The sequence below is a fragment of the Danio rerio genome, chromosome 13 (genome assembly GCF_052040795.2).
Source record: "Danio rerio strain M-AB ecotype USA chromosome 13, GRCz13ab, whole genome shotgun sequence".
NCBI lineage: Eukaryota > Metazoa > Chordata > Actinopteri > Cypriniformes > Danionidae > Danio > Danio rerio.
In genome coordinates, this window is record NC_141033.1 from 685,001 (window position 1) to 698,345 (window position 13,345).

The following is a 13,345-nucleotide window of genomic DNA, read 5'->3' on the forward strand; positions in this document are numbered from 1 at the left end:
GAGAGTTTCTCATTCAAACAAGCTAAATAATCTGACAATGGAGGAAGCAGAATACGTTTATCCTAAAGATGATTTTGCTCACCCTATTGGCTTATTTTAACGAGAAACTCTCTTCATTTTGACTCGTTATCTCTGAAAACAAGACCAGATTATTGCGCTTGTCTAGCAAATGCTTCTTGGTTTAAGAGTTTGTAGATATTTGGACTAGAAACAGGACGAAAGCTCTGAGTAATTAAAGCATGTTTTGGCAGTGTGTTTCTCATCGAGCGCCTCACGTTCTGGATCACTCTGAGATTAGCTTCATCTCTCAGCTTCTGCATCAGCACATTCAGTGTGGATGGGATTATAGCCGAGAGAGAGTCTCAATGCAACACAGGCTTAGATAAAAGTGCTTTATCTCAGTGTTTGAGCTGTGTTGTGATGCTCTGACTTCAGTTTTACAGCAACACTTCAGAAGTGCATGTCAAAATATTTGGTAACACTTTAGATTAGGACACAACTCACACTATTAACTACTGGCTTATTACCTGGGTGTGAATTACAGGGGGGTAATTAACGCTTGATCCCCCCCTGAAAAACATCATAATAAGATGCTCCGGTGTCCCTGTATCTGTGATACACTCAGGGCGTACTCACACTATGCCAGACGGCCCACACTCATATTGTATTTGAGCTTGAGCATGCTTACATCATCGATGATGCGCTGTTCAGTGAGAAGCGCTCTCGCTCAGCACAGTGCAGATTTTTTTTAGTTATATCGTTTTAGTGGTTTGATATGCTGTGATACACAGTCTAATATTTCGCTGAACAGATCAGCCACTTTTGACGCTCATAAACAATCTTAAAGTCACCCAAAATTAAATGAAACTCTGTAGGAAACGTGGATAGCCATGGGAAGCAATCAACCCAAGCTCATTCTGAAAACGTAGTCCAGCGGATGTTTCTGGAGACCGCGATTTACATAGCCGGAGGTACGTATGGCCGCATTTAGTTTTTTCCAACCCAGGCTCATTCTGAAAACGTAGTCCAGCGGACGTTTCTGGAGACCACAAAATATGTCCCGGGACGTACGTATTTGTGCAGTTTTTGTTTTCGCGAATCCGCGAGAGGCCGCTGTGTGCGCTTTTTCGTATCCCGAACGTCTCTCGCGAGTGCTGTTCGCACCTGTGCTGTTCTCGCGTCAACCCACCAGAGGCTGCTGTCTGACTGACCGAATGATTGACTACGTGACCGGCCAATCAGCTGACCCACCCTCCTCCTTCCCTGAACTTTACCGATTGACCCGCCCGCCCGCTCACTTCCCTAAACCCGAGCAACAATTTAGAAAAGCCGTCTAGAAAAAGAAAAACCCTCGTCAGATTTTTTTTTTTTACCACGTTTTCGGATTTCACCACGTTTTCACCCTGTTGTGAACTCGTTCGCTTTATTTTTTGGATTCTGTTTTTGTCTTACCTGGTTTCTGGAACTGCTCTTCCCCGGACTCGAACCCGGATGCCGTTGTCAACTCCTCCTCTCTGCATCTGAAGTCCGCCAACGCTCACGGTGAGCTGACCGAACAAACTGACTGCAGCGGGAAAGCCCTCCACACGGAGGTAAGCGGTCAGCCGGCAAGCGTGAAAGGGAACGGCGTCACACTGCCCCATAGCGTTCGCTTAAAAAAATGAAATGCAGCCATACGTACCTCCCTGGACGTATTTCGCCGTCTCCAGAAGCGTCCGCTGGACTACGTTTTCAGAATGAGCCTGGGTTGGTTTTTTTGAGCGAACGCTACAGGGCGGTGTGACGCCACTCCTCTTCTTCGCACTCGCCGGCTGTGACGGCTCATTTCCGTGTGGAGGGCTTTCCCGCCGCAACCAGTTTGTCCGCTTAGCTTGTAGTGTTACGTCAGCGGAGCGGAGGCCCGGAGGAGGAGGAGCCACCCGCGACAACGACCGTGTTCGAGTCCAGGGAAGAGCGATTTCAGAAATCAGGTAAGATGAGAAACAGAATCCAAAAAATAAAAGTGAACGAGTTTGTGAAAATGCGGCAAAATCTGAAAACTCGGCCAAAATCGGACGAGGGCTTTTGCTTTTTTTTTTTCTAGACGGCTTTTGTAAATCATTGCTTGGGTTTAGGGAAGGAGGAGAGTGGTTGGGTCAGCCGATTGGCCGCCCAGTCGATCTTTCATTCATTCATTCATTCAGTCAGTCAGTCAGTCAGTCAGACAGACGGTCGCTCGATAGTGGCCTCCGACGGTTTTTTGCGCTAGAACAACGCGGGCGCGAACGGCACGCGCTCCCGAGAGGGGTTCGAGATGCAAAAAAGCGCGGCACAGCGGCCTCTCGCGGATTCGCCAGAAACGTCCGCTGGGCTACGTTTCCACAATGAGCCTGGGTAGAGTAAAACTAATTCTGTTTAGCAAGTACAGCTGAAGTCAGAATTATTCGCCCCCCTGTTCCCAATTTCTGTTTAACAGAGAGCAGATGTTTTCAACACATTTCTAATCATAATAGTGTTAATAACTCATCTCTAATAGCTGATTTATTTGCTCTTTGTCATGATGACAGTAAATAATATTAGACTAGATATTCTTCAAGACACTTCTATACAGCTTAAAGTGACATGTAAAGGCCTAACTAGGGTAATTAGGGTTATTAGGCAGGTTAGGGTAATTAGGCAAGTCATTGTATAACGATGGTTTGTTCTGTAGATTATCGAAAAAATGTATAGCTTAAAGGGGCTAATAATATTGACCTTAAAATGGTGATTAAAAAATTAAGAACTGCTTTTATTCTAGCCGAAATAAAACAAATCAGACTTTCTCCAGAAGAACTAATATTGTCAGACACACTGTGAACATTTCCTGAATCTGTTACACATTATTTGGGAAATATTTAAAAAAGAAAAAACATCGATATAAACACACACAGACAGGCGGTATGTTGTTTTATAGTATTTCTGTTGTGTTGATGTGGCTGAGCTGAACATTCATTCATAAAGCATTTCCCATTATAGACGCTTCCATGGGCCAAAATAATTGCAGCAGCGCTGAGCTTGTTTGGCCATAGAGCATGACTGATTGTTATATGTCAGATCTGTCCAGATACATTTAGTAGTGCATCCTTCATGAGCTGATGTGAGTGACAGGCTGATCCCGCCCTCAGAGGATGAGTTATTAATCTGAATTGTTAGACTAGAAAGTTTTATTAGATTAGAGTTTAACCCTTTAACATGCACGCTAAGGGGAAAAAAAGACCAATTTATCTGGTTAAAGGGATTGTTCATGCAAACATAAATATTTATGAGTTTCATCTGTTGAACACAAAAGAAGATATTTTGAAGAATGCTGAAAGCCTGTAACCATTGACTTCCATGGTATTTTTTTTCTAGATTAATACAAAGTCTAAATGAAATAGCAGCTTAAGGTGGAATAATTTGTAATGTGAGGTTTTGATTGCTGCTTTATCTTTGTTCTTGAAAAACATTCATCTTCTCCCACACATCGTTTTCTGGATTGCTTTTGAAAGACTGTTGGTTAGGATGCAATGTTGCCAGATGTTGAATAATCAACCCCAAAAATTATACTAAATAAGTTAAATTTCGAATAACCTTAAACTTCTTCTTACCTCTTTATTAATTTCCAAATAAGTATGAAAATAAGTCCAGCGATGCTTATGATGATTATACCTGGCAACATACTTTATATAACCCCAAACTTCTTCTAACATCTTTCTTAATGCCCAAATGACTTCATTAACGGTATCAGTATAAGTAGTAAAATCAAGTCTAGTGATGCGTATAATGACTATATCTGGCAACATACAGAAGCAGCCATTGTATAACCCCAAACTTCTTCTTACTCCTTTGTCACTGTCAGTACAAGTATAAAAAAATGTCCAGAGATGCTTATAATGATTATATCTGGCAACATATATTGTATAACCCCAAACGTCTTCTAAACCTTTTATTAATTCCCAAATTGCTTCATTAACACTTTCAATATAAGCATAAAAACAAATCCAGCAATGCTAAATAAATAATGACTATATCTGGCAACATACCGGTGCAGATATTATGTAATCCCAAACTTCTTCTAACCTCTTTATTAATCCTCAAATTACAGTACTTTTTTACGCTGTCAATATAAGTAGTAAAAACAAGTCTAGCGATGCTTATAATGATTATATCTGGCAACATACCGGAGCGAGCAGATAATGCATAACACCAAACTTCTTCTTACCCCTTTATCAATGGCCAAATTACTTCATTAACGGTGTCAGTATAAGTAGAAAAAACAAGTTCAGCGATGCTTAAAAGTGTTATATTAGGCAAAATATATTGTATAACCCCAAACTTCTTCAAACCCTTTTCCAAATTACTTTATTAACACTGTCAATATAGGTATAAACACAAATCCAGCAATGCTGATATGAATATATCTGGCCACATACCATGCAGATATTGTTTAACCCCAAACTTCTTACTCCTTTATTAATTCCCAAATTACATTATTAACCCTGTCAGTATAAGTATAAAACAAGTCCAGCAAATGCATATAATTATTATATCTGGAAACATACATTGTCTAACCCCCAACTTCTTCTAACCCCTGTATTAATGCCCACATTACTTTATTTAACGCTGTCAGTATACGTATCAAAACAAGTCCTGTAATGCTTATAATGACTTTATCTGGCAACTTACATTTCACAACTTCAAACTTCTTCTAACCCCTTTATTAATAGCAAAATTACTTTATTGACTTTATTATATCTGGCAACTTTATTAAAATGTTTATCTGGCAACATACATTGTATTATCATTGGTATTACCCCAAACTTCTTCCTACCCCTTTATTACTTAATGCTGTCAGTATAAGTACAAAAACAAGTCCAGCAATGCTTATAATGATTATATCTGGCAACATACAAGAGCAGATATTGTATAACCCCAAACTTCTTCTTACTTCTTTATTAATGTCCAAATTACTTCTTCAATGCTATTAGTGTAAGTATAAAAACAAGTCCAGCAATGCTTAAAATGCTTATATCTGGCAACATATATTGTATAACCCCAAATGTCTCCTAACCCCATTATTAATGGCCTTTTCTATTAAAATCATGACTGATATTTGTGCCGTATCGCCCACCCCTAGTTTGCATGTCCAGGGGGATATATTGGTAGGCAGGTGCTAACACACACACACACACACACACACACACAGCTGGAATAATTCACGAGCTAATAAATAAGCGTATAAATCCCCTGTTAGACATTGGCAGGAGAAGTCAGCATCAGCACTGCTCTTTTTTTTTCTGCTGATGCTCAATCCGGCAGCGGTGTAGCGGAGCATGAGAAACTCTAATCCACACTAATAGGATTGTGTCGATTCTCCACCCCCAGTGTCTTCAACACACGTCTGCAAGCCTCACCGCTGCTGGAAAACACTGATAAAACACACACATGTCAAAAACTGCCTCAGTGCGGACTGATATTTATGACTTTGGCAGCATAAACGTCAAGCGCATCTCTCGGAAATCTACATTTTCCACTGATGTTGTGCGTGAAGGTGTTGGTTTCTGAGTAGGTGAGGTTTATTCATGCAAACACTTTATTTAGTTTTACGCTCTGACTCGTCTCTGACCCTTAAAGCTGCTCTTCTGCATCATAAAAACACCATAAAATGTGTGCAGATCTTCAGAAGTTCCTGTTTATCTGAGAAACAATGCTGAAGTCAGATATTCTGCTTTGAACATGTGCGTTACGTGCTGGAACGGCTGTCTTTGTTTTGGTCTCTTTCACCCGTCCAATGCCAGATTAGCCTCACTCTAACAAAAATAACTCGAGATGAGGGAGTGTTTTCACATCCCAATGTTGACAGGTATGTCCCACACACACCTGCATTCCGCTGATGTTTGAAGGGAAGGTGCATGCATGTTTCACCGGATCCGACACCTCATATTTGGTATTGAGTCGTGTCGACGTCAATACGAAGAGGCAAAAGATCCGGACAAATGACGAATCATTTAAACGACTCTGAGTCGACTCTTTTATTTAAAAAAAAAATCTACGTTTTTAAACACGCTACTTTTGGATAAATGCTGTCAAGTTTTAAAACTGAAGGTTGAAGGAGATGTGAGGGATTACTGTTAAGTCAGTCGTAAAACATATGTTAATAAAGAATTGTATTAGTCTCTTGGCTGTAGCTTGAGTTTAAAGATTAATGAGGTCTGGGGGTTGTTAAATATTGGACTGTAGCCTATTGATAGCTCCAAATATCTGTGCAGTTTTGCTTTAATGCAGCAATATTCATAATTTTGCTGTAACAATGTTCTGGTGAATGATCATTGTGAATATCTGGCATCCCAAACACTGCATGTGTCTCCATCAGTCATGTTTCAGTGTTGTTTGTGTGAGTTCAGGCACTGGCAGAGACAATAATGACTGTATTTCTGCCAACATAAACACAGTCGTGGAGCGAATCCATTCTTGTCAAGGTTAATCCAAACCAGCAAATAGCAGAGAAGTTGTTTTTAAGTAAATGCATTGTTATTTCTTATGTTTTTAATTGCATATTTAATTGTAGTCTGCAAATCATCATGCAGTCGTACATATCATCATATCTGACCAGTAGAAACACCGATGTTTTGCTGATCCCTGTGCAGTTTTTAATTTCAGACGAATATTTTGGATTCAGTGTGTAGTAAACTATAGTCTTCAGTTCAATCCACTCTTCCTTCAATTCAAGTAAATGATCTGAGTTTAACAACGACTCTAAAATCAGTCATCTAAACAGAAACTGTAGCATCAACCCAGTTTCCAGCGTTGCACGTTTTGCATATCTATATAGTTTGACACCCATTTCAGATCCTGGACTCTCTGCATTTCAGTTCAGAATAAAACATTAGTCTCATAACTTAATAATTTAGGTTACTCTCATACTCTCGTAACTTAATTATTTAGGTTTTTATATGCAATGTCAGTGCATTCATGAGCTGTGAGTGCCAGAAATTAAAAAGACAGGACATTTTGAAACTATTAACTCTCATTTGTGCTCTCCTGATTTCATTTAATCGTCATACTGGTCATCTCAAAAGGTTATTTCAGATATCTTTTTGTGGAAAATTTAAGCTTTTCGTCTAAAATATTCTATAAAATGTTATAATTATAAGTGATAACAAGGTTTGCATTACCCGATATCTATCATACACATATCTACAGTGCATCTGGAAAGAGTTGACAGCGCTTCACCTTTTCCACACTTCTTTATGTTACAGTCTTATTCCAAAATAGATAAACTGATTGATTTCCTCAACATTCTACACACAATCCCCCATAATGACAATGTGGAAAAAGAGTTTTGGAAATTGTTGCAGATTAATAAAAAATAGAAAGCCGTAAAATCAGATGTACATCAGTGTTCACAGGCTCTGGCGTGAAGCTCTAAATTGAGCTCAGGTGCATTCTGTTTCCACAGCTGGCATTATGTGATGTTAGCTTGCTGTCTGAATGTTGGCCAGAGCAGGCTGCAGTGTGGACATCTCTGTGAAGCCATACAGTCTGTAGGGTCATTTAACTCCTCTTAAAATCATATTGTGTTAATTATTTCCAGATGCCTGAGTCTGACTGTGTTAGCGGAGCCTGTTGATGGCCTCTGTGCTCAATCCACGTCCGTTATATTCACATTTCCCCCATTTTCATTTCCGGAGACCATGTGGCTAATTAAATATCACATCATTTAGTGTGACCTTGCTTTCAGACTGCAGTGCATGCTGGGAGTCTCCTGTGGACAGATTAAAGAGTCTGAAGGAGATCCAGAAGCACACATGAGCACTTACACTAATGAAGGATAGTAATGCACACATGCTTTACTTAGAGTATTTCTCTTGTTTCTAATCAAAATATCTACAAATCCTTAAATCAACAAGCATTTCCTAGAAAAGGAAGATTTTTTGTGTTGTTTTCAGAAATAATAAGTCAAAATAAAGTGAGTTTCTCCTTAAAACAAGCAAAATAATATAGTTTTTGGTTTGGTGTACGATTATTTCACTCACCCTATTATCAGATTTTTGTCTGGTTTTAAGAAACATCTCAATTTTAATGATCTAGGCGCAAAGTCTAAAGCTCATTGCGCAAAAGCATTAAGGCCGTGTCTGAATGCACTTTTGCTATTTTAAGGATGGACAAATACGCTCTGCGCCCCGGTGCATGGTCTAAAGCATCCTTTCCAATGCACATGACAAGCGACAGACCGGAAGTCATTCATTTCCAATAAAGAGTAGTCCGGGAGCTGTGTGGAGTTCTGATCATCTCCGTATGCAGAAAATTTTGATTTGAGTTGAGCTGCGGATCCGTTGAAAGATTTGAGTACTACTGCGACTACACCGTATGCGACCTGCCGACCGGATGTGATGTATTCCAATGTTGTTCAAGCTGGTCCGTGTGCGCGAGATGAGAAATAGGACTTTATTTGGTTATTTTTTTTAATCAGAAAAAAGTTTATTTTAAAAGAAAAACATTTCTATTCATAAATGTAAGTAATAAAAATATATATTTTATGTTGTCTCCACATTCCCTCCAATATTTTAGCGGTCTGAGTTTCTAGTATTCATTCATTCAACCACGGAGGATTGCTTTTGCACTTCTTTATTTCGGACACTGCGAGAACAGCTTCTCTCCCATGGTGCACGTCAGAACTGAAAATTCCGTGCGACTGCCACAGGGAGGCGTATTCCAACAGTCGTGTCCCCATGGTGCATTTGCTATTTACATGACGCGTATATTGACATTGACGCGTATTTATAAGCGTAAAAGCTGAACACTTCACTAGTGAGAAAACAGTTCAACAGAGCATCTGCAGCGCGAGGATAAAGAACGAGCCTCCTCCATTCAGCCTCTTTACTCTGCTCCTTCACTTTACTCCTTTACTTTGGTGGAGTGAGGAAACGGTGGAAACTCTCTCCACTGAGCACATCCATTAGCTCACATATTTCATTTCCTTTGTTAAGCTCAAAGATTTGCTTCAGAACTGTATCTAAATTCAGCTCTAATCTCCAGCGGAGGAATAAATGAACAATAATAATGAAGTGTGTATTGGCCGTAGTGTATGAGTGTGTGTGTATGGGTGTTTTCCAGTACTAGAAGGGCATCCGCTGTGTAAAACATATGCTGGAATAGTTGGTGGTTCATTCCGCTGTGGCGACTTCTGAAATAGAGACTAAGCTGTAGGAAATTGAATGAATGAATGATGGCATTATAAGTTTGGTTGTTGATTGTGTTCTCCACAATCTTGTGCTTCTCCAGTGTTCTCCAGTTGGCAGGGCTCGTCTTGCTTGTTTTCCACTTGACTTGCTCAGCGTGTGATTATTCCTGTCTCTGCTTATCTGGAGTAATGTGAACTTCTGCTGAATTATGCAGCTGTCAGAGACAACAAACACAACAAGCTCATCATATTTGCATTAGCAGATGCGCGGGCTAAATATGGAGTCAGCGGGTTACACACTAATGTCAATCATCATGCTAATACATTACAGATAACACTGTATACTGTTAACAGATAAAACAGCAACAACTATTATACTATCTATCTATCTATCTATCTATCTATCTATCTATCTATCTATCTATCTATCTATCTATCTATCTATCTATCTATCTATCTATCTATCTATCTATCTATCTATCTATCTATCTATCTATCTATCTATCATCTGTCTATCTATCTATCTATCTATCTATCTATCTATCTATCTATCTATCTATCTATCTATCTATCTATCTATCATCTGTCTATCTATCTATCTATCTATCTATCTATCTATCTATCTATCTATCTATCTATCTATCTATCTATCTATCTATCTATCTATCTATCTATCTATCTATCTATCTATCTATCTATCTATCATCTTTCTATCTATCTATCTATCTATCTATCTATCTATCTATCTATCTATCTATCTATCTATCTATCTATCTATCTATCTATCTATCTATCTATCTATCTATCTATCTATCATCTTTCTATCTATCTATCTATCTATCTATCTATCTATCTATCTATCTATCTATCTATCTATCTATCTATCATCTGTCTGTCCGTCCGTCCGTCAATCCATCCATCTATCCGTCTGTCTATCTGTCTGTCCGTCTGTCTCTCTATCTATCTATCTATCTATCTATCTATCTATCTATCTATCTATCTATCTATCTATCTATCTATCTATCTATCTATCTATCTATCTATCTATCTATCTATCTATCTATCTATCTATCTGTCTATCTGTCTGTCCGTCCGTCCATCTGTGTATCTATCTATCTGTCTGTCTGTCCGTCTGTCCATCCATCCATCCGTCTGTCCGTCCGTCCGTCCGTCTGTCTGTCTGTCTGTCTGTCTGTCTGTCTATCTATCTATCTATCTATCTATCTATCTATCTATCTATCTATCTATCTATCTATCTTTCTTTCTGTCTGTCCGTCCGTCTGTGTATCTGTCTGTCTGTCTGTCCGTCCGTCCGTCCGTCCGTCTGTCTGTCTGTCTGTGTATCTATCTATCTATCTATCTATCTATCTATCTATCTATCTATCTATCTATCTATCTATCTATCTATCTATCTATCTATCTATCTATCTATCATCTATCTATCTGTCTTTTTGTGTGTCTGTCTGTCCGTCTAGCTATCTACCTGTCGTTCATTGAAAAGTGTAGAAGCCCGCTAAGATTAAGACGGGGGTGTAGTGTGGGAGGAAGAAGAGGTGAAGTGGCCAGCTACATTTGGGCTAAGCCCCGGATGTTTATAATGCTGTATAATGCCCTGATCATGAGTGTGTGTCTTCTCTTTCTTCAGCTGGCAGCACATATGTGTTTGGCAGGCAGGGTGGTGTGATCACGTACTCGTGGCCTCCTCATGACCGTCCCAGCACGCGTGTGGACCGGCTGGCTCTGGGCTTCAGCACGCTGATGGAGGACGCCACACTGGTGCGAGTGGACAGCTCCGCCGGGCTGGGGGACTACCTCAAACTGCACATCGTAAGTGCTCTATCATTGATCTTACTCTATTTCTTTAAAGAAAAGAGCAACTACGTACTTATAATGCCTTAAAACACAATTATAAACACAACGAGTCTCTTTTTAATATTTCCTGATGTTCAAATAGGATCCAAATCTCAGTGATTTTGAGGCCCACAGCAACGTGATGTAGGAGTGTGGTTTTCCCCACCCACCAAATTGATTGACAGGCGCATATCAACATATCTCCATAGTCACACTTATAAACATGTCCACAGAACAGGATTTGCAAAGAAACTAGGATGAAAAGATCTGTTCAGCTCCCTGTGATCAGCTGCGGCTCAATAATACTCATTAGCATTTAAAGGCACAGGCTACAAAAACAGCTGCGCTTTCCTCTCACCCCACAATGGGCATATCCTGCAGGGTATAATAAATAAACTGATGGCTATTTTGAGCTGAAACTTTACAGACTCATTCTGAAGGCACCACAGACTTGTAAAATATTGTAAAAGGTGTAAAACAGGAGCTCTTTAAATATAATTAGCATATTATTTATATATGTTCCAGACATTGAAATACACATAAATACTACAACTATTTATAGTTTATAAAGTACACTGATGCTGCCTGCAGAAATATTGATCATCAACATAATCAATCTGACAACATGCTGCAATCACATTATACAGTATATTCATTGTGCACACTATTTTACGCTGTGTGTAGCTGTTTTTTGCACATACGTGATGGAATATCAGGGATTTTGGTTTGTCATTCTACATTTTACTTCCCGTTTCTGTTCTGTACAGTGTTTTTTATCACAGTGTTTCACACGTTTGTCTATTGTTATGGTTAAGCTATTTTTTACATTCTTTTCCTCTTGTCAGCCAGCAATCAAATACAATCACCAGGCTGGGAAAATACTGTCTGTGGCTGTGTCTGCTCAACCAGTCCCTCCTGGAATTTGTACGAAAATGTTCTGATTATTTTGGCCTAAAATGACAGATTTTGCTTTGCCTTCCTCCAAAATCTGCAGTGATATTTGTGGCATTTCTTGTTTTGTAATGTGGCTGAATGTGCAGTGCAAGAGTCTAAATCAAATGTGTGGCAATTACAAAGCTATCAGTATTTTAGGGAGGGGCTATCAGCCTCTTAGGGCGGGGCTATCTGTCCTTTAGGGTTGGGCTATCAGCCTTTTAGGGTGGGGCTATCTGTCCTTTAGGGTTGGGCTATCAACCTTTTAGGGTGGGGCTATCTGTCCTTTAGGGTTGGGCTAACAGCCCTTTAGGGTGGGGCTATCTGTCCTTTAGGTTAGTGCTATAATTTTTTTAGGACGTGGTCATCAGTCCTTTAGGACAGTGCTATCAGTCATTTAGGGTGGGACTATCATTCTTTTAGGGAGGGGCCATCAGTTTTTTAGAACGGGAGTATCAGTCCTTTAGGGCGGAGCTATTAAACTTTTATGGAAGGGCCATCACTACTTTAGGCGGAGCTATCAGTCCTTTAGGGCATTGCTATCAGTCCTTAAGGGTGGGGCTATCAGTCTTTTAGGGAGGAGCTATCAGTTATTTAGGAAGGGGCTTTCAGTCCTTTAGGGCAGAGCTATAAGTCCTTTTGGGCGGAGCTATTAGTTCTTTAGGGTGGAGCTATGAGTTCTTTAGGGCGGAGCTATGAGTCATTTAAGGCATAGCTATCAGTTCTTTAGGGTGGAGTTATCAGTCATTTAGGGCAGAGCTATCAGTCCTTTAAGGCGGAGCTATCAGTCCTTTAGGGCGGGGCTATCAGTCATTTGGGGCAGGGCTATCAGTCCTTTAGGGAGGGGCTATTAAACATTTAGGGTGGTGCTATCAGTCCTTTAGGGCGGGGCTATCAGTCCTTTTGGGAGGGGCTATTAAACATTTAGGGTAGTTCTATCAGTCCTTTAGGGCGGGGCTATCAGTCATTTGGGGCAGGGCTATCAGTCCTTTAGGGAGGGGCTATTAAACATTTAGGGTAGTTCTATCAGTCCTTTAGGGCGGAGCTGTCAATCCTTTAGGGTGGAGCTATCACGTTTAGGGTGGTGCTATCAGTACTTTAGGGAGGGGCTTTTAGTCCTTTAGAATGGGACTATAGATACTTTAGGGTGGAGCAATCAGGCCTTTAGGGCGGGGCTATCAGGTTGTGTTTAGTGGCCGTGCTTTTGTTTATTCGTCAATCTTCCTTAATTTTGTCAGCAACACCAACAATCAAATCAGTTTACATCTGACAGAATCCTTCACTGCCCTTAATTTTTGTCTTATTTTGGGACTTGAGTTTATTTAAGGCGACTTTAAAAGCTTTAATACACAAACCGGAATTAATTGGTTTATTTTGTTT

General features: G+C 39.9%; 1 protein-coding gene across 7 annotated transcripts in view; it reads left to right on the forward strand.

Annotated features, from left to right (window-relative positions):
* nrxn1b (neurexin 1b) overlaps nt 1–13,345 on the forward strand; it is a gene marked incomplete at its 5' end in the record, with an annotated part of 604,334 nt that overhangs the window by 565,394 nt on the left and 25,595 nt on the right. For all 7 annotated transcript variants that reach the window (NM_001079959.2, NM_001440732.1, NM_001440733.1 and 4 more), the window contains 1 exon segment: nt 10,827–11,008. In NM_001079959.2, the coding sequence (NP_001073428.2) occupies nt 10,827–11,008 (182 nt within the window).